Source organism: Mytilus galloprovincialis, chromosome 3 (assembly GCF_965363235.1).
Source record: "Mytilus galloprovincialis chromosome 3, xbMytGall1.hap1.1, whole genome shotgun sequence".
Lineage (NCBI taxonomy): Eukaryota > Metazoa > Mollusca > Bivalvia > Mytilida > Mytilidae > Mytilus > Mytilus galloprovincialis.
Window position 1 is genome coordinate 69,377,567 of NC_134840.1, and position 22,736 is coordinate 69,400,302.

Genomic DNA, 22,736 nt, shown 5'->3' on the forward strand with positions numbered 1-22,736 from the left:
TGATTATACAAATTCACTGTAACATATATACATACAGTGAAAAATCAATATCCAATTAACCTTATATTGAAATATATATATCTCAATTAATATGGTGCCTTTCTCACTTTACTTCATTTAGTAATTGAAAATTGACGATTAAATATTTTATTTAATATCCAATGCATTTTAAATAAGAAAATACTCTCCCTGAAGATTTTTGTTGGAATAGTGACTGTATATTTTTTCCTCAAGAGATTTCAAGATAATAGATGTTGTATTTACTGAATGGTTCTGTTTATTGCTAGAGTTAAAAACCCTGTACAAGTAACAAACAATAACTTGTGAAGATTTTTGATGTTTGATTAATGCCTTTTCTCCTTTGATAATTATCATCAATGCAATATTTGCAGTTCATTAGACTCATTATAACCTTGGCTTTACGTTACATCGGATTAATTGGGTTTTCTAAGATGAAATAAGCCGATCACTATTATTATTTTTTATCTGAGAATTTGTTGTGAGGTAGCAAATTCAGGATGAAAGTGTGTTAAGCAATAATCAATTAAATAATTAATCTAAGAAAAGTGGAAGTAACCTTTGGCTATGCGGTATGGGCTTTGCTCATTGTTGAAGGCCGTACGGTGACCTATAGTTGTTAATGTCTGTGTCATTTTGGTCTTTTATGGATAGTTGTCTCATTGGCAATCATACCACATCTTCTTTTTTATATTTGGGGTGTAAACATGGCTTGTCTGAATGGTTTTACACTAGGCATTTTTGTAGCCCTTTATAGCTTGTTGTCTGGTGTGAGCCTAGGCTCTGTGTTAAAGATGGTACTTTGATCTATAATGGTTTACTTTTACAGATTGTGACTTGGATGGATTATTCCTATAATCAACAATATAAGAAATGGCTGCATTTTTTTACAACACCTGATCAAAATAGGCTCTAAAATCCCCCTTTTATTGCACTTTTTACCCTATTTAAGCTACATAGATTTTTTTTAAAGAAAGTTTACTGTTGAACACAATTTTCATTTGTGTTTTTTTAACTGAAAAAAGTTTAAAATGTCAAAATATTTATATTATTTTCTTTTTGTAAGTCATAATTGATCATAACTTGTAAACACCTCATTTTCCCCCTTTTTTGCCACTTTAAGCCCTGTTACCATGGAAACGGTAAACATAAGAGGCTAAGTGTAGTAATATTTTTTGTTAAGCTCATGTGGCTCTATTGAACTAATAAAGTTTAAAACAAATATATTTTAGTGTGTGCCGAAATATTTTGGTGATTACAGAGAATTGCTCTTAACACGTTGGCACTCATACCACATCTTCTTATATCTTCTTGGATAGATTTCTGTCTTGATTCAGTTTTGTTGTTCAGTTGCTGTATTATTGAAATTTATCTTACATTTCTTATCATTCATATTAAATCTCAATTCGTTGGGTCTTAAATATTGGAATCATCTGGTTGCCCTGTTAACCAGCTAACATGACAATGGCTGACATTCAAGATGGCCATCAGTGCACTAAAAAACAGTTTCAAATTTTTTATAAATTTTATAAATACAGGCTCATTTACATTCTTGGGAACATCAAGTATTAATTGTTTCAATGTGAACACCACTTTTAATGAGTACCATATTTGTTGTGTATCCAACTGTACAAATTTGATTTTCAACAGAATTCTGTTTGCTGCAGCAAAACACTGACTTGAATCTCTTCTTCACTGATGATATTTGAAAGGCATAAATGATTGGATCTAATAGACTGTTGAAGAAAGCTAATCCTGACGTATAGATTAGAATGACTCCTTTGTCTGAATTTGATTTATGGTACAATTTTCCCTCCACATTCAAGATCACCAAAATACCTGTTAGAAAAAAAGTACATCTATGTTAAATCACATGGTAAGACAGTGTTAAATTTTTCCACAGTTTCCATGCAAATATTTACATATTATTTTTGTGTGGAAATAACAGATAACAAATTAGTTAGATTTTTGTTTTGAATCGCTGCCGAAAAACATGAAATATTAATAGTGGTTTTAGTGCTCAGATATAAATGAAACTTAATATTTATGTAGAGCATATTTTAAGTATTCCCGGGCATCTAAACTTGTATAAGGACTGATACCACATGAACATGTATTGCTTTGTTTGCATCAATGATAATTATTGGTTTGTCAATGATCATGCACTTAGTGTTCAGTTCTATAAGCAATTCGATTTAATGAATAGATAGGAAAAAATTCAAATTCATTGAAATAAAATGCGCAATTTAGGCCCAATCTGACGTGTCAGTTTTCTAGTTTTATGAAGTGAAACAAGATATTTTGTTTACAATAACAATTGGAATCTGAGAGCATCATCACTAATTTAGATCTATTATAAAAATATATTTCCTGGGATTATGGCTTCATAGAACTAAATGGAGTTACTGATACTTATACATATTTTCATTTTGTCCTTTACAATTTCATATTCCCCAATTGTGCATTATAACAAATAAACTGTAGAAATATTTGTAGAAATATTATTACGCCTTTTAATAAATAATTTCTCTTAATGTTAAATTCAGTTCAAAGCATACATGGAGGTAATTGACGACAATTCTAGCTAACTGTGTTTTGGCTAAAATTGTGATAGATAATTTGATAGATAAATGAACTTAAACTCTCAGATTTATAAGTTTATATTTTGACCAGTTACTGGTAAAGATTACAGGGTATCCTTTTTCAATTGTATTCAGACGGACCAAATAAAAGAAACTAAGATACAGCAACACTTCTGGTAAAAAAAATCCTTCAGGAAAATAAGATGGTTTAATACTGATTAAGATAAAATCTAAATTGTGTGTCTTATAAGAATACAAGTTCATTGGACAAAACCATGCCCTGCTCGATGAACCACAAAATCTGGGTCAAAACCTTAATTGGCATCATGTGTTCAAAGTTTTAAGTTGATGTGACTGAAAGAAAATATTATTGTCATGTTATGTACTTGATCGGTGTTGATGGCTGTTACGAAAGAAATATGTCTCGTAAATTTTCAATTTTTTTTCAACAAAATTATTTGATATTTAAAATATAGATAGGGATGTAACTGGATAATCTTTTTGTGTTTTGTTTTTGTTTTTTGTTTTTTGTTTTCCTTCTTTATTTCTTTATTTTTAATTTTTTAATTTTTAATTATTTTTTTTTATTTCTTTATCTTTTCAATAGAAAATGTAAAATATTTCCAATTAAGATTTATTTATAAAAATGACATTGTATTTATCTTATATGTATTATATTGTATGTATGTAATGTATCTGTTGTAATTGTTGTGGAAACAATTTGGTTGATTATTTAGGGAATCACTAAAGCACGACTGAAGCAGGCTTCTTTTGAGGCTTTTAGTGATCCCTACTCATGAAAATTGAAAATTTCAGGATCTGCCACTGACATAATGCCCAATACTATTGCATTCACCGGCAGTAACAGGTTTTTAACGTGTCTAGCTCTCTGATGTCAACAATAGTTCACTCACCAATTAGTTCTATTGATTTATCTTTAATCTGTTATGAATTAATTATTTATCTTGTCTAGCAGTTATTGAAAATAAATCTTTGTCTCTGGTCAGCACATCCAGGACAGAGTACAGATAGGTACTAAGTAAGGTATTATTAGAAAAATTGCTGGAGGAGTCATAGAAATGATTATAATGTGCTTGATTCATTGGCAACTAATTTCAAGCTGAAATTATTTAATCTTTCTGTAGCATTGTGAGAAGAATTCTTCTTTCTTTGTTTTTATTATAATCTACTATTAGATTTTTACAGCAAATAACCATGTGGGCATTCCGGTGTATTGTTGCCGGAGACATTTCTGCTCACATGACCTGCGTTTTTGACTGATAACCGAAACGTATTTTGAATAATTACACAGATATTATCATTTGCAAAAGAACATTCCTTATCACTTGTTATTTATTAGTTTCATCAATAAATATTCATGAAAATAATTTTAAGAACATAGACAAATGATATGAAAATGAGAAATACATACATTTGTATAACAATAACAAATCACGAATACCGAACATTTGTGTTAACACATGTGGAAGAATATCTCAAGAACATTTTGCGGGAAAATATGAATGCATACTCAAATCCAATCTATAAGAAAACCAATTTTATAGAAGAGTGTCCACCATGCACTTGCACTGCACTATCATTAGAATTTTTAAACCATATGAAACTAAGTATAGAATGTACATCTTCTGTTAAATGTTCAAACAGTGTTTTAGTTGGCATAACAAGGACACCATTACGTTAAAAACAATTGCAAAAACTCCCCACAGATACCTTGGGGTCTTTTATTATTAAATGTCAGATACACTTTTAGTTCACATAAGACTAATCGTTAGCTTTTGAGTTAAGAAAATGAATTTGTAAAAACTCCCCACAGATACCTTGGGGTCTTTTATTATTAAATGCCAGATACACTTTTAGTTCACATAAGACTAATCGGTAGCTTTTGAGTTAAAAAAATAAATGGAAACACCAAATTGAAGAGCATTGCTAACCCAAAATGTTCAAATATGGTGCTAAATTAGGCTGAGGACATTATTTGTCTGATTTTAAAAAGCCCTTAGTGTTTTGAAGAATTCAAAATTTTATAAACAAACAAACAAGAATTATATTAATAATTACCTGTAGGGAGCCACATGAGAAGGTATACTCCTATAATAATACTGATTGTTTTTGTAAATTTCCACGATAATTTATCCTTTGCATGTGGATGTACCGTTCTTTCCTGTACGGCTATCTGTCTGGAATGTCTGTGTGCCACTTTGAAAATGTGGCTGTAAAGAATAAGCATCAAAATGACGGGTATGAAAAATAAAACTACGATCATTCGAAGATAATCTTCATGCAGAGTGCCAAAAAAACTACACAATAGGTCATCGCCATTGGTTTCCTCATAATTGTTTTTCCATCCAAATGTTGGTACTAATCCTACTAGTATAGCAAATATCCATACAGAAATACACGTTGTCAGAAACGTTGATCTTTTACACAGTCTGCTGTAGTGTAAGGGTTTTATTATTTTGATGTAACGGTCAATGGTCAGCGCTAGCAGATGAAAACCAGACGATATGGCCACTGTTAGTAAAAGACTGTATCTAAATCTACACTCTAAAGAATTTTGGAAATTTGTCATTGTGTATGCTGTATTATACAGCACCAAAATTCCCGTCAGAAAATCTGCTAACGCCAGACTAAGTAAAAGAACATCTGCTGTATTCGTTAGTTCATGTTTTCGTCGAATCGTGTCGATGACAAGAAAGTTGAGAAATAAAATCATAACACCAAGAATCATTGTAACGATGTTTATGATTAAGTACGAAACTGTTACCCCATATCCATTGAGAACATAAAACAAAACATCTTCTTCCTCAGTGTCGTCTGACGCATTCATTGTTGCATACTGTTTTGCATGTCTTGCAGAAAACAGTTTTTAGAACTTTTTTCATGAAATAAATTCCATTGCTTGCGTCAAAGATTTTTTTTCTCTGAATGATTTATTAATACAGTTGTGAATATCAGGTATTTAAGAATCGGTTCATTAATTTACCTATTTCACATTTTGTTGACAATTTCTATGACCATATATAATTTCTCCAATTACCACCTAAGTTGTATGAACTATAAGTAATGATTGTTCAGCTTTGCTTATACTGTTCGATTGTTAACACCGTTATAATGCATTGTCATTTCAATTGTCCTATTATTAGGATGAAATAGATCGGAATTGAAATAATATTCATTGTAAGCTTCCTTTAACGGTAGAATGTCATTACTCGTTAATTACGATATTTACCTTTATTGATTCTCGTTATCAAATTCATTGTTTTCATTATTTTTCACCTTCTGTGATGACTTTTGATTTTTGAAGTGACGACATCTGTTTTAGTCGTACTATAATAAACAGTTGGTGTATCTAGTATTTGACTTTATTGTTTTTATGGGGGATTTAGTACAATTTTGTATATTTCCTTAATTTTTTTTTTAAATTCACACATCGACAAAGTTAATTTTCCTTGATATCTTATTACTGGAAAATAACACATATTTTATGGGTATTTAGGACAAGCAGTTTGAAGATTTTCTGCTAAAAAAATGTTTTTAAATCATTGAACAAGGAAGATAGATATTATGTTACCACCGAGACAAAAAGCATGTTTTAATTTCTTAATATAGGTTAAATCTGACACAAATTGTAATGTACTTTATTGCCTATTGAAAAGTAATAAAGATCTTCACATTTTCGATAAGGAATTCTTTTACCAGTAATAAATTTAAATTTGTTTGATTTTTTTTTTTTATTAATTTTAATCTGGCAACATCTACCATGTAAAGTTGATATTGAATTTTGAAACTGATGAGAAGATCTGATCTGATGGTAAAAATGTTTTATTTATAATTGCTTGGTAAATCTGCTTTAGGTGACGGGCACTTTAAGTGTTACACTTGCTTGTTCATCTTTCAATCTTTTCATATTTCCTTCCTTTTGTTTTCTGTCCTTTCTTCTTTGCTCCTTTCTGATCATCCAATTTCATTGCATAGCTTGAATGGGTGCATTGGTGTCCTCAGACATATTCTTTTATTTTAGGAAAGAATGCAAACCTTTTTTTAGCTCACCTGGTTCGAAGGGCCAAGTGAGCTTTTCTCATCACTTGGCGTCCGTCGTCCGTCGTCGTCATTTTTTTTACATTTTGAACTTCTTCTAGAGAACCACTGAATGGAATGAAACTAAACATGGCAGGATTGATCCTTATGAGGTGCTGACCAAGTGTTGTTACTTTGTAGCCAATCCATCATCCAAGATGGCCCCCAGCAGGGGACTTAGTTTAACAAAGGAACCTATGGGAAAAACATACAAATGTCTTCTTTTAGAGAACCACTGAATGGAATGAAACCAAACATGGCATGAAGGTTCCTTATGAGGTGCTGACCAAGTGTTGTTACTTTGTAGCCGATCCATCATCCAAGATGGCTGCCAGCAGGGGACTTAGTTTAACATGGGACCCTATGGGAAATACATACAAATGTCTTCTTTTAGAGAACCACTGAATGGAATGAAACCAAACATAGGATGAATGTTCCTTATGAGATGCTGACCAAGTGTTGTTACTTTGTAGCCGATCCATCATCCAAGATGGCTGCCAGCAGGGGACTTAGTTTAACATGGGACCCTATGGGAAATACATACAAATGTCTTCTTTTAGAGAACCACTGAATGGAATGAAACCAAACATAGGATGAATGTTCCTTATGAGATGCTGACCAAGTGTTGTTACTTTGTAGCCGATCCATCATCCAAGATGGCCACCAGTGGGGGACTTAGTTTAACATGGGACCCTACGGGAAATACATACAAATGTCTTCTTTTAGAGAACCACTGAATGGAATGAAACCAAACATAGCTTGAATGTTCCTTATGAGATGCTGACCATGTGTGTTGTTAAACCAAATTTGGCCTAAAACATCATTATAAGTATCTGTTACAATTTTTTACATTTTTAATATTATTTCAAAATCCAAAATAAAATCAGGTGAGCGACACAGGCTCTTGAGAGCCTCTAGTTTTCAAACAGTCCTACAGCCTATTTTTTTATTCAAACTGAAAATATGTTTTCTTTTGACTTTTATAACTTACATTCAATCACAGTAGTCTTACATGAATGGAAAAAAAGAAAAATGAGATTTCTTCATTAAAGTGTTTATTTGTTGTGTTTATAGGAAGTAACTGAATCTCTAGATCCAGCTCTCAGACCTGTACTTCTAAGAGAAACTTTTACCAGAGGTGGACATACTGTAATCAAACTTGGGGATACAGAGATAGAATTTAATGATAATTTTAGGTAAGATATCTACTAAGGTAAAACAGAGATAATATGCAATGTAAAACATACGATAAAAAGATATAAAAAAGAAGATGTGGTATGATTGCCAATGAGACAACTCTCCAGAAGAGACCAAATGAAATTACCAGCTATAGGTCATTGTACAGCCTTCAACAGTGAGCAGAGCCCATACCACATAGTCAGCTATAAAAGGCCATGAAATCTCAAATGTAAAACAATTCAAAGAGAAAACTAACATCCTATTTAATGCACAAACAATACACTGAATGATAAAACTATAAAATTTCCAAAAATTATTGTGTAATTTATTTTATATACAAATCCACTGTTTCAGGTTATATATGACAACATCTATGTCCAACCCACATTACCTACCTGCTGTGTATATACAAGTCAATATCATCAACTTTACTGTAACATTTGAGGGTCTACAGGAACAGCTTTTATCTGCAGTTGTTAGACAGGTAAGAAAATGTTTTTGATTGTTTTTTTTATTCCTCACAAAATTAAATAAGGCTTTTCAGGCCACATTTTGTTTTCTGATGCAACCAAAAGGCATAAATGTTTCCAATTTTTGTCTCGCCATGATGGAGCCAAAAAGTGAGACTTAGATATGCTGTTTACGACAACAGTAGTATGTACAGCGAAGGCATGCACAATGTTTTATTTTGTGATGAGGTCAGTTTATAGGGAACCCCTACTGGTAGTTCAATGATATTTGGTATGCAGTTGTTCATGTATTAGCATTGGCTGATCTCATTTCCATGTAGACTATTTGGTATTGCTTGGTAGGTCAATGATATTTGGTATGCAGTTGTACATGTATTAGTATTGGCTGACCTCATTTCTATGTAGACTATTTGGCACTGCTTGGTAGGTCAATGATATTTTGTATGCAGATGCATTGTTTTAATTCATGGTTCATCAAATTTGAATGTTTTGTATCATGTGTAAATATTGTCGTTTGGATTCAATATTTGCATTATAAGCTATTAAAATTACAAAAAGGCAAGACATCTCTCTGTGTCAACAGTTTATTACTTCCAATGCAATCAAAACTTTGACCAGCAAAAGTTATTGCCAATTTTACTTGTTTGTATGCCCTGTCCTGGAATTTTCATTAATGTCTAATAACTATTGGGGTATGTGCCTTGTAAGCCATATTGTACAACTCCTTGTTAAATGAGTTAATTATTAAAATATTTTAAGAGCAGTTGTTCTAGAGTGGGAATATCTAGTAAGTTTTCATATTTTGTTATGATTCTTTAATAATTAATTCTGTTTAAGGCTATGTCGTGATATTCTATTTTTATGCAATCTAATTAAAACTCACCATTATCCTGGTTATATTTAACGGAATAATTTATATTAAGACAATATTAATGGCATATATCATTTTAATGAACAGAACACTCATTATTTCATCCTAAGAGGAAGATTTAAGACAGTATTGGTTGCGTCAATATAAAAAAACTGTATACTAACCAAGTTTTCAATAGTCTAAACAAAATAGCTAGAACTATTTTTAAAAACACCTCTTTTAACTGTAAAGGAGTTATATAAAACTTTGTAACATTTATTTATTTAACTGTGATAAATAAGACATTGCCATATATGTATGTCACTTATTTTTCTTTTAATGAATGTGGTTCAGAGAAAATCTATTTGAAAGGCTAGTTTTTGACTCGTCTTTATTATATTTTGAATAATTTGCTTAAATTGGCCCTATTATGCTTAAATCAGCATGACTAATATGGAGTTCAAAAGATCAACTCATATGTTTAATACAACTGTTGGGCAAGGTTAATATATCTACTTTCTGTATTGATTCTCTGTCAGTTGTATTGGCCCTATGGCCCTCGGTACCAATACAGAAGACCTTGGATCAATACATGGGCCAGCAAGTTAGTAACACTATAATATTTATGTAAGTTGTATTTAGAGGAATAAGGCTCTAACATCAAACTTTGATAACAGTTATTGTGTTAAGGATTTGTTATATATGTAATGTATAACCTGTTACGATTTACAACTAGACAAAGATTAATGATTATTCATCTCTTTATGGGCTAAATTATATCAGTCGGTAAAGCAATTGAATTGTTAATATACTCAAAATTTAATTGCCAACATGTGAAAGAAAGCCAATGCTATTAAAAGATAAGCAGATGTGGATTGATTGCTGAGGAGACGACTATCAATTAAAATTTAAATTAAGTGGATGTAAGCAAGTACAGGCTATCGTAAGGCCTTCAAAAAAATGTTCTACTTATCTTTTATATCATTATGAATTTATGATCAAACATATGGAAAATTAAATAAATGAAAAAATTGCCACAAAAGTAGTTTGTTTACAAAAGCCCATATGTGTTTGATGGTTGTTTGTTTATTATAAACACTTTATTCGTTATTATTTTATGATCGTTTAGAAGTAATAGTTATCATTTAATGGCTCAAAGAAAGTTGATCAATTTCGTATCAGTAAATTAATTGTCCTTGTACGGATAAATACCAATAAAAACAATTATACACATTTGAAGTTAGAATAATAACAATATCTTAAGTTTTATGAACATAGTTTATTGGCAAATCAATGAGCTAAATGTTGTCTTTCTGTCGTAAATATTGAAAAATTTATTTGTTGTTTTCCAGGAAAAACCGCAGCTTGAAAACCAAAGAAGTGAACTTTTGGAGAGTATAGCTGCAGATTTGCAGTTCTTACGAGATTTAGAAGATAAATCTTTAAGTTTACTGCAGAAAACAGAAGGTGATTATTTAAAAATTTTCAAATACCCTTTAGGTAACCTCAACCCTTTACCTTGCCTTTGAAAATTGTGAGCCTTATCTTCCAGCATTAAAGGTAAAAAATTAATTGTTATTATTCCAAATTAATAGTCCTTGCCCATCTTTAGGCAGAAATTTTATTAATTAGCTGTTTCAATAAACAAACGACATTAGATCAGTGATATTCATTGTTGTACATAAGATATAGCAGTGGTCATTGAATAACATGTGAGTCATCTTGACCTATATTTCTTGCTTGAGTAACTTTTTTAAAAATTTTGCTTGAGTTTATTTCTCAGAAACCTGTTATACAGTAAAACACATGACAACTACAAAAAATGTTTGTACCTCTTTTATGTTATAGAAATGTTATATAAATGCAAATAAGCTGTTTTGGGGACATTTGTTTCAAATGAATGAATGACATGCAATTAGACTTGTCATCAGATCTAGTTGATATATTTTTGGTGAGACAAGTATGCAAAGAATCCTAATCACATGTCATTCTTTCGTTTGAACCAAAGGCTCAAAATATTTCTTTAACACAAAAGTAGAGCAGATATTTTCAAGTCATTTGCCTAATAAGAATATATTATACAGAAATTGCCATATTTTACTCCAGTTCAAAAAAGAAACTGTCTTTTTGAAATCTTTTAATTTCTTTATATTATTGTGACATTTTAAGATGAAAGATCACATTAGCTTTGCTTACGTGGAGATTGATTCATTTAATAAGCTTTTTTTTATACAATCTCTTTAAATCATGCAATATTTCCTATTCTATTGGGTTGACACAGTTTATATCAAGAAACATCCTGTTTTACAATGGATTTTTAGAAATATAATTATCTTCAATATGGCTTGTATTAGCTGCAGGATGTTTTGCAAAGTTCAGTTAATTATTTTAAAATCCGGTTCAATTATAGTTAGTAATTAATATTTGCCCAATAATCTATCATAAAAATACAAGAAAGGACAAATGTGTTGAATATTTATAAGAAATTATTTGATATGAGTTGAAAGTAGTAAGTAATTATCAAAATCAAGTTTTGTCATCAGTAAATTTTTTGAAAATCTAGTTCAGTTATAGTTATTAATAAATATTTTAGACAATAATCTTTATAAAAGTACAAGAAAAAGAACATTTTTTTTTGAATATTTATAAGACATTATTTGATTGTGTGAGTTCAAACTAGAAATTAATTATCAAAACAGAGAAAATTATCATGTGTTGTCTTCAGTATTTTTCTATAAAAATTCGGTTCAGTTATGGTTAGTAATTATTATTTTTGTCAATAATCTGTAAAAGTACACAAAAAGGACAAATGTTTTGAATATTCAATAGGCATTATTAGATAAGAGTTGAAAATAATAACTGCCATTACCAACAGATAGGGAAAAAAAAGTTTTGTCATCAGTAATTTTTTTGAAAATCAGACTAAACTCACTAAAGTACAAAAAAAAGGACAAATAGGTTGATATATATTAGACGTTATGTGATGTGAGTTGAAATTCACAACTGTCATTACCAACCCAGAGAAAATCAAAGTGCTGTCATACTGTGAACTGACAAATCCAGTAAATCCAGAATTTTAAAGAGCCTTGTCAGCCTACAGTTATATTTTTTAGAAGATTAGAATATCTCATCATGTTTATTGTCATGCAATGAGTTTAACATTTTGTAGGTCAAGCACAATCAGGAGTTTAACATTTTGTAGGTTATACACAATTAAGGATGTATTCTTCTGAAGTTTCAGTCTCGTTGAAATCTTGTTCTGAAATTATTTCCAAAATGTGGGATAAAAGTGGAAAATATCAATATTTAAAAAAAAGTCAATTACAAACGAAAGTGAACCAACGCCTGGTGAGTCTGTAGTACGGTAGAGTCCATAAAGTTATAATCAAACTTAATTCTGTGAAAAAATTTGTGAACTTACAATGAGTAGTTTTTGAGTAATCAATTTTTATACGACCACTAAATTGAAAATGTTTTGGTCATATATTGGTATCACGTTGGCGTCGTCGTCGTTCGAAGACATTTGGTTTTCGCACTATAACTTTTGTATAAGTAAATAGAAATCTATGAAATTTTAACACAAGGTTTATGGCCATAAAAGGAAGGTTGGGATTGATTTTGGGAGTTTTGGTCCCAACAGTTTAGGAATTAGGGGCCAAAAAGGGCCCAAATAAGCATTATTCTTGGTTTTCGCACAATAATTTTAGTATAAGCAAATAGAAATCTATGAAATTTAAACACAAGGTTAATGACCATAAAAGGAAGGTTTGGGTTGATTTTGGGAGTTTTGGTCCCAACAGTTTAGGAATAAGGGGCCCAAAGGGTCCAAAACTAAACTTTGTTTGATTTCATCAAAAATTAAATAATTGGGGTTCTTTGATATGCCAATCTAACTGTGTATGTAGATTCTTAATTTTTGGTCCCGTTTTCAAATTGGTCTACATTAAGGTCCAAAGGATGCAAAATTAAACTTAGTTTGATTTTAACAAAAATTGAATCCAAATTTAAAATAAGATAGGTATTTTTTCAATTATTTATAACAAAAAAGTTGAAAAAAAAATACATTTCGTTCTTAGAACAGCAAAAAATCACAAATTTTCAAAATTGACAGCATGGTAAATTTGACACAAAAATGCATCAAAATATGATAAATCTTTCTTATATTAACACATACCTATAGTTTTTTTTATTTAGATATATTGAAAGTATGAAAAAAAGTTTAATTGTGGAACTGTGATTTTTTCAAGGTAATAGCCCCAAAATAGGTAAAAATTGATGAAAAATGGGGAAATCATCAAAATTGGGTACTTTCAGAGGGCTGTAGCAAAAAAAAGAAGCGCACCACCATATGATTTTTTCTTTACCAATTATTTGTTTACAGTCTTATAAACCAAAAAATCAGGTTAAGAACAAAAATTTAATTGTAGATTTTTTGGCTCCTCCGAGGTGTACATCCTTAAGGGTTTAAACTTTTTTTTGTTAGTTAATCTACTAAACAGTTGGTTGAACATAGATGGAAAGGTTATAAGTTTTGTGTGTTTTTTTCTAAACTTGAGCATAAAGCTGCTTGATTGTTTCAGATTAAAATGAGTTTCCTATTCCATTATAATTCCAGGTCATATTCTGGATGATCAGGATTTGGTGGATACTCTACAGAAGAGTAAAGGAATGGCTGAAGCAATGTACAAAAGAATTCAAAAGTCGGAAGACACAGAGAAAAAACTCAGTGTGGCAAGACAAAAATATCTACCTGTAAGTTGATCTTAGTTTTACCATGGTTAACAAGATGGAAACTGCTCACCCTCTCAGAGCACCTGCATTCATACTCCCATTGCACTGATATTTGGTGGGCCTCTGGTTGCTCAATCTTAAGGTTTATGTTTTGTGCTTTGCAAACTGTGATTTGTCTTTTCATTGTATTTCCTGTTCTGACATGGTATAGTCTGTTTTTATTTGTATAGCGGTTTTTATTTGTATAATGGTTTTTATTTGTATAATAGTTTTTATTTGTATAATGGTTTTTGAGCCATAGTTGTGATATAAAAGTATTAAAACATAGGTTGAAATTCAACTTAGAGATGAACAACTGAGTCCTTTAAGTTAAAAAGAGTGTATAGACAGACTATCTGCTTGTAAGATTTTAGTGAAGCCATCAAGTTCTCAATCAGCTGATAATTATGCACCATTTTTTCTTGACTGGTGAAGTCAAGTATACTAATTTTTGTTAACAAATAGAGAAGCTAAATTATACATTGAAGTGACAGATTTATCATAAATGGTTCTATAAAGTAATTTGTTATAATTTATGTTGACAGGTTTACTTCTAGGAGCCGTATGGTGATCTACAGTTGTTACTTTCTGTGTCTTTTGGTATCCTGTGTATTGTTGTCTCATTGGAAATCATCTTATTACATGTACATTGAAGTGATGGCTTATCTAGAATTGAAATTATGTACTAATTTAAAGTTTACTGGTTCCTAGAAGTAATCTGTTCTTATTTATGTTGACAGGTAGCCACCAGAGGAGCCACACTATACTTTGTGTTAGCTGATTTATCTGGTATTGATGTTGAAAACCAGTTTTATCTTGACTGGTTCCTAGAAGTAATCTGTTCTTATTTATGTTGACAGGTAGCCACCAGAGGAGCCACACTATACTTTGTGTTAACTGATTTATCTGGTATTGATGTTGAAAACCAGTTTTATCTTGACTGGTTCCTAGAAGTAATCTGTTCTTATTTATGTTGACAGGTAGCCACCAGAGGAGCCACATTATACTTTATGTTAGCTGATTTATCTGGTATTGATGTTGAAAACCAGTTTTATCTTGACTGGTTCCTAGAAGTAATCTGTTCTTATTTATGTTGACAGGTAGCCACCAGAGGAGCCACACTATACTTTGTCTTAGCTGATTTATCTGGTATTGATGTTATGTACCAGTTCTCTCTGGAATGGTTCCAGCAGGACATGTTTATTTCCTGTATAACCAATCAGAATGTAGCTGCCATGAAGGAGATGGAGAGGAAGTCTAGTATTAGCCCTCATCTGACTGGTGTAGTTAGACCAGGTAGTCGACAGAGCGTGACCAGAGTCAGCATGGACAACAAGGCTAGCATTGAGTTGTTTGGAAAATTAAGGGAATCTATGCCATCTGTTAATACTGATGATCCTGCTGAGCTTAAAAAACATATGTTAGATATGATAAATAGGTAAAGATATTTTATTTTGATAAATATGCTATCAAGATTTCCCTACCTTGAGGGGTGGTAAGAGGGGTGTCATAAAAAAAAAGTGATCTTTAAGTCAAGGTATGAGTAAATGAATTCCCATGAAAAAAAGACATAATCCTGAGGTCCCTAAAATGTTCATTCTACCTCTTTACCTTGACATGACAAAAAAAGTAATAGTTATTTGTGACAAACAAAATAATAATTTTTGTCTGTTACCTCATTTTGCATACCTTGTCAAAAATTATGAAAACCAAGCTAATCAGTACTGTGCATGTTCCAAAAAAATAGTACATTGTGCTGGTATGTTAGCATTGGAAAATATCAAATAAATTATTAAATGCTGTGCTTCTTATTGATCTGATGATGTGAGAAGAACAATGAGTTTATGTTGAGTTAAATTTACAGAAGTTAGATTTCATTATGTTCATTACTCATGTTTAGGCTAAATACTAGCGTAATCAACTTTACATGAAGGTGCTTTAGAGGGATGCACCAGACATTAAGACAAAAGAAAGACTGGTTTGACCTTCTGTTTAGGCTGACCTGACCATGGTTCAAAGAAGGGGTCTCATACTGAATTCTAGAGAAAATAAATGCCAAATCCAAGATTTCTGTGAAAACCTGCATCAGGATATAATTTAATCATGAATTACTGATGATTTACTGGCTATTTCTTAATTCCTGTGAATTTAATTGCTCAATCCTGAGTTCTTGACAAAGGTCTTTTCCGCCCTCTCATTTCTATCTAGTGCACTACATTTTTTATCACTGATTACCATATTATTGAAACTAAAATAAAATGCTTGTAATATCAGACAATTCTGTTGACAGATTTATGGCAAAATTTTTTTTTGGCAAAATAAATGAAGCAAGTTTAAAAGGATAAAATTCAATCTAATATGGCCTTACTAATTTTAACAGGAATGTTATTTTTATTGAACATTTCAAATGTCATTCAATTCAGTGCTAACAAAAAAAACAGCTAGATTTTTTATTTATATGTAATAGATATCTGATTGCTGGTATTATTATAAAAATTTAATAGGTTTCCAGGAAATAAAAAAATAATCAGTTTTTAGATTTATTACAGTGAGTTGCTTATAGGTGTTACTGTAAAACTTTACGTATAGCTCAACCTGTTTTTAAAATTGACAACACAATAGGGACATTTAAATTGACCAGTTGGTATTGTTAGATTTAAATCTACCTTGATGCTACCTGTAAAGATTTTTATTCACCTAACCCAAAGTTTCAGCATGCTTTTTTCCTGAACTTTTTCTTACCTAGGATTATTCTATTAAAAAATTGATAGGGAAGAAAATAGTTTTGGTTTTCATTGTTTTAAATCCCTGATATATATAATTTATCTTTTTTTTACCTAAAATTCTAAATCAGTAAAAGATTAAATTAAATATGTATTACTATGTTTGAAAATTAAACTGTTTTTACACACTAAATGCTTCTTTAAAATTCTAACCCTTATATATAGTATTGTCCAGCTGCCAGTGAAACAAGAAATAGCTGTTCAGGTGTTTACAGTTTAAATTTTCAGATGGATATGTTGTTCATTTCTTCACATGTCCCTTGAAGATTCTCATTTTGGATTATTGTTTGCAATGTTTGAAATCTTTTGGTGTCATTGTGCATACAATATTGGATTTATTTTATTTGAATTCACTTCTTAGATTTTTTATAGCAATTTTGCTTCTTAAAATGTGATGTGTTTTTTTCAAGATTTTATTGTCATGAAGGACATCAAGGAGGAAATAATTCATTCAAACTGTTTTGTGGGGCTGATAAAAATGTTGTACATGTAAAATTCGAAAATAAGTTTGGAGTATACCTTGCTGTGTTTTTTCTTTGAAATCTATTATAATATTAGTGGGACTTTTGTGCATAAAATGCTGTGTTTGCTCAAGGAAATTCAAATTTTCATACGATTGGATTTAGTTATGTTAAAGATTAAAAAATTTCAAAACTGGAATTCAAGTAGGAGATATAGTGTGAGTTCATCCAACATGTTTCTGTGGCTTTAAATGTGATTTTAAAAACATTCATTATTAATTTGGGATCTATTACAAACTTAAGATGATTTACCATTTAAATGGGATCTTGGAAATGAAATAAAATGTTGAATTAATGCAGTGGATATAGTCTAATCTAGTGATAAAGTGAAAAATTAAAGTAAAATATTCTAAAATATTCCTAACGTGGGGAAATGTTTTAAGTGAATGTGAAATTGGAAATAGTCATTATAAAATTCTGGATCAAATATTGTTTGATTTGGAAATTTATAATAGGAAATGAAATAAAATGTTTACTGTGGATATAGAAAAATCAAGTGATATATAGTAAAAATATAAATAAAATATTACAAAATATTTGTAAAGTGAGGATAACTATTTGGAATATAGTAATGGAAATGATAAAAAAAAAATTACAAGATTCTGAATTATGTATAGATTCTGCACCTGTTAAATTAGGATGTATATCATGGGAAGTTAATCAGAATTTATACTATGGATTTAGAAAAAAATCTAGTGAAGAAGTGAAAAATGAATAAAATTGAGAATTATTTAAAAACTTTGGAATTCTGGATGAGATGTCAAATATCAGTGTAAAAAAATAAATGAAATTGTTTATTCAAATATGATTTTGATGTTTCATAAAGTGAGTGAAATATTACGACTGGATTATTTAGGGTATTAAACACTGCTAGTAGTGGCTATGCAAACATTAAGATGAAATGTAGTGCATTTTAGGCCATGCAATTTTAAATAAACTGCAAGAAAATAACATATATGATATAGTCATTCTTGTTTGGCTTGATAACTCCTAATATTTTGAATGACAGTAAAATAAAAATCTCTCAATAGAATAATCCTAGGTAAGAAAAAGTTCAGGAAAAAAGCATGCTGAAACTTTGGGTTAGGTGAATAAAATTTTTTACAGGTAGCATCAAGGTAGATTTAAATCTAACAATACCAACTGGTCAATTTAAATGTCCCTATTGTATTGTCAATTTTAAAAACAGGTTGAGCTATAGGTAAAGTTTTACAGTAACACCTATAAGCAACTCACTGTAAAATTTGTAAAAATCAATACCAAACAAATTTAAAAAAATTAGGTTATGCACTTAAAATTTGAGAAGAGTTGAAGCTTCTTTAATTGAGATTTTGCATGTTATGAGGAAATATATGATTCATTCTAATTTTGAAGTAAATTGATTTCCATGTACGATGATTTCAAAATCAGCTTGACTCTATTGATGTTGAATCTTGTAAAATTTCTTTCTTTTATTTTATAGAATGTTATGCTTTGCTTGAAAAAAAAAAAACACACATAAAATAATTATTGATGGGGGAAATCCTTAAATTAATACTGGTACATGTACATTATAGTTTCTTAATCAGTTTATACAGTAAAGTACATTGACAGTATAAACTGTACACTTTAAATTTCATATTTTATGACAAACTGATTTTATTTTTTCCCATGTCTGAGGCCTCTATGTTTCTTTACATGAAGATAAGTAGTAAAAGTGCTGTTTTTTTCGTTTGTAGGGATTTTATGTGATAAATAAGTACACCATATCACTTTTTTACTGATAAGGTGTCTGTATAATAGTTTTTATTGTTCTAGTTGTGAAATGTAAGTGTAAATTAAATTATTTTTTGTTGTACATCGGGGTATCTAACACACTGGCTGCCAACATTAGTGGATATTTATTCTTCTTATTCAACTTGACATTGGGTTTTACAGACTTGTTTTTTTACAGTGACTTGACTGATAGTGTTGCTATCCAACAATTGCAATTCATTCAAAATTTTGACCAAATTGCAATTTGTTTTATTAAACCAAATTGTTCAACTGGTCAGAAATTTGAACAAATTGTTCAGTCAAAATGTGAAAGTGCAAGGTGATAAAATAAATCATACTTACAATCCTATAAGACTTTAACTCCACTGTGTTGATGTTATTTTTAAATTAGTTTATCAATCTGTATAGGTATATATAGCTATTACCATACTAAAGGTGAACTGTTTTATTTGTAATTGCTATAAAAATGTCCAAACTAAGCTTTTATATAGTTTTTCTTTCAAAATGTATTCTATATTCATAAGAATCACACAGTATATGAATAAAAACATCATATTCAGTAAAATAATTTGTAAAATTGCAATATATTTGTAGGAAGGGGAGATAATCTTTTTTGGTTTCAAAAAGTCTTTATTCAAAAGAATAGTATTTTAGGTTATTTCCCAAAGGAAACTTATCAATAGCATATTGTTATTTCACATATAGTTTACTGAATATATGATGTATTATTTTAAATGATATATGATTCTTATAAATATAAAATCCTTTTCGAAAGAAAAACTATATAAAAGCTTAGTTTGGACATTTTTATAGCAATTCAAAATAAAATAGTTGACCTTTAGTATGGTAATGGCTATAATATAACATATATGATATAATATATCAATACAGTGGAGTTAAAGGCTTATAGGATTGTAAGTATATTTTATTTTATCACCTTGCACTTTCACATTTTGACTGAACAATTTGTTCAAATTTTTGACCAGCTGAACAATTTGGATTAATAAAACAAATTGCAATTTGGTCAAAATTTTGAATGAGTTGCAATTGGTATAATTATATTATATCATATATGTTATATTATAGCCATTACCATACTATAGGTCAACTATTTTATTTTGAATTGCTATAAAAATGTCCAAACTAAGCTTTTATATAGTTTTTCTTTCGAAAAGGATTTTATATTTATAAGAATCATATATCATTTAAAATAATACATCATATATTCAGTAAACTATATGTGAAATAACAATATGCTATTGATAAGTTTCCTTTGGGAAATAACCTAAAATACTATTCTTTTGAATAAAGACTTTTTGAAACCAAAAAAGATTATCTCCCCTTCCTACAAATATATTGCAATTTTACAAATTATTTTACTGAATATGATGTTTTTATTCATATACTGTGTGATTCTTATGAATATAGAATACATTTTGAAAGAAAAACTATATAAAAGCTTAGTTTGGACATTTTTATAGCAATTACAAATAAAACAGTTCACCTTTAGTATGGTAATAGCTATATATAACTATACAGATTGATAAACTAATTTAAAAATAACATCAACACAGTGGAGTTAAAGTCTTATAGGATTGTAAGTATGATTTATTTTATCACCTTGCACTTTCACATTTTGACTGAACAATTTGTTCAAATTTCTGACCAGTTGAACAATTTGGTTTAATAAAACAAATTGCAATTTGGTCAAAATTTTGAATGAATTGCAATTGTTGGATAGCAACACTATCAGTCAAGTCACTGTAAACGACCACAAAAAAATTATATTGGTATTGCGTTGTCGTTGTCGTCAGCATCGTCCGAAGACATTTGATTTCCGGACAATAACTTTAGTATAAGTGAATAGAAATCTATGAAATTCAAACACAAGGCTTATAACCACAAAAGGAAGATATGGATTGATTTTGGGGGTTGTGGTCCTAACAGTTTAGGAATTAGGGCCAGAATGGAGCCCAAATAAGATTTTTTTTAGTTTCCAGACAATAACTTGTGGAATTGTGTATTGATCTCTCTAAAATTATACCACAAAGTTCCATACCAGAAAGGGATGAATATGATTGGCTTTGGGGGGCTATGACTAAGACCATTTAAGTATTAATGGCAAAAAAGAGTATCCTGGTAAATGACAATTACTTTTAAGTCAAATGTTTAAAATTGGATAACCTCCCATACACTACTTTTAAATTATTAAATGGGTAATAATGGTTGAAATCTCCATTGGAAATTTGAATTGAGATTATGACAACATTTTGAGGGAAAAAATTCTTTTTTGAAAAAGGGGGAGGGCAACAAAATAAGGGGTTGGGGGGGGGGGGGGGGGTAGAAACAAAAATTAGGGGGGAGGTTAATTCTTAACAGCATAGTGTATTGCGCAAAAGAAAGAGGTAGTTTTATTTTATTTTTTGAGGAGATGGGTCAATTCGCAACAGCATGGTGTATTACACAAAAGCAAAAAATTGAATACAAATTCAAATCATATAACCAATTCCAAGTTCTTTGTCTACAGTTATTCTGTGTCAGAAACCTAATATGTGTCAAATATTTTATTACACTCCAAATTCAGACCTGTATCAAGTGCGAATACTGTGTCAATTTTTGCCCTAACTATTCAGGGTTGGACCTTTGCGGTCGTATTCTGCTCGATGAAGCAATTTATTGTTGTTTTGTTTGCAAAATATCAGTTAATTTCTTTCCCACTAAATTTCAGCCAGACATCAACAATCTACAGAGTGATTTGTGTAGATTTGTTTACTAAATATCCATCAGTTTTACTTTATTCCTTATTTCAGACTGACATCCAGTATCTATAGAGTAGTTTCTGTGGCACTTTTTGCCAGACACCAGTTGACATTTTCCTTCATGTTATTCCCTATATTTCAGACTGACATCCAGTATCTATAGAGTAGTTTCGGTGGCACTGTTTGCCAGACACCAGTTGACATTTTCCTTCATATTATTCCCTATATTTCAGACTGACATCCAGTATCTATAGAGTAGTTTCTGTGGCACTATTTGCCAGACATCAGTTGACATTTTCCTTTATGTTATGCTCCAGCATAATGAGAGCTAATGCCAAGTATGCAGACATTGCTGAGGTTGGCAAAATTGAGGATGTGGAATGGCAAGTGTTCCTACAGGGAAATATTATGGCCAAAATGATGGATGAAAAAACACTAGAGGAACATGATGGTAAGTGTTGTCATTTTGCTTATTGTTAAGATGCTATAAATGGATTTGCTTGCTTTATTGTAAAAACCGTACTTTATCTATACTTCAACAAACTACAAACTGGTTTATTTTCATGGTTCTAATGCAAAACCTGTGCTGTAAGTGTTTTTTGGGGTTTTTCTTGTTCATGTCTGATTTTTCCTTATACAGCAATTTATGGAAAGGGGAAATCTTTTGGAAATTTTATAAATCTCTCCTAAAAAATAATCCCTGTAAAATATTTAGTTACAACAATAAACAATTCATATGTTCAGCATTTTTACAATTGGACATATTTTCTTTTTTGACCAAGTACTATATTAAAAGAGGTCATCAGATGTATAGAAAATCTGGTAAAACAAGGATATGTTTGCCTGAAATGTTGTGCATCAGCTGTCGGAGCACTATTCATTTGTTTGCCTGAAATGTCGTGCATCAGCTGTCGGAGCACTAGTGATTTGAATACCTAACAATTTTTTACA

The 22,736-nt window shown here is 30.3% G+C and overlaps 2 protein-coding genes across 10 annotated transcripts in view; one reads left to right on the forward strand and one right to left on the reverse strand.

Moving 5' to 3' along the window:
- The window catches only part of LOC143068766 (dynein axonemal heavy chain 6-like), a 127,350-nt gene that overhangs the window by 84,355 nt on the left and 20,259 nt on the right, over window positions 1-22,736 (forward strand). For 8 of the 9 annotated variants that reach the window (XM_076243041.1, XM_076243042.1, XM_076243040.1 and 5 more), the window contains 6 exons: window positions 7,773-7,894; window positions 8,232-8,361; window positions 10,550-10,664; window positions 13,813-13,949; window positions 15,068-15,405; window positions 22,019-22,236. In XM_076243041.1, coding sequence (XP_076099156.1) covers window positions 7,773-7,894; window positions 8,232-8,361; window positions 10,550-10,664; window positions 13,813-13,949; window positions 15,068-15,405; window positions 22,019-22,236 — 1,060 coding nt within the window. Of the gene's footprint in view, window positions 1-7,772; window positions 7,895-8,231; window positions 8,362-10,549; window positions 10,665-13,812; window positions 13,950-14,707; window positions 14,851-15,067; window positions 15,406-22,018; window positions 22,237-22,736 lie in introns of those variants that run through there. The other variant, XM_076243049.1, reaches the window with a different exon arrangement.
- LOC143068764 (adenosine receptor A3-like) lies at window positions 1,520-5,887 on the reverse strand. The gene is made up of 2 exons (XM_076243038.1): window positions 4,680-5,887; window positions 1,520-1,857 (listed from the first exon to the last, which is right to left on the reverse strand). Exons 1-2 carry the CDS (start codon window positions 5,446-5,448, stop codon window positions 1,580-1,582), a joined length of 1,047 nt encoding a protein of 348 aa, XP_076099153.1. The 5' UTR covers window positions 5,449-5,887; the 3' UTR covers window positions 1,520-1,579.

Coding starts and splice junctions, on each gene's coding strand:
- LOC143068764 (XM_076243038.1), bottom strand. CDS start 5,448: ATGAATGCGTCAGACGACACTGAGGAAGAAGATGTTTTGTTTTATGTT. Junction 1,858..4,679: donor TCTCATGTGGCTCCCTACAG/GTAATTATTAAT, acceptor TTTTTCTAACAG/GTATTTTGGTGATCTTGAAT.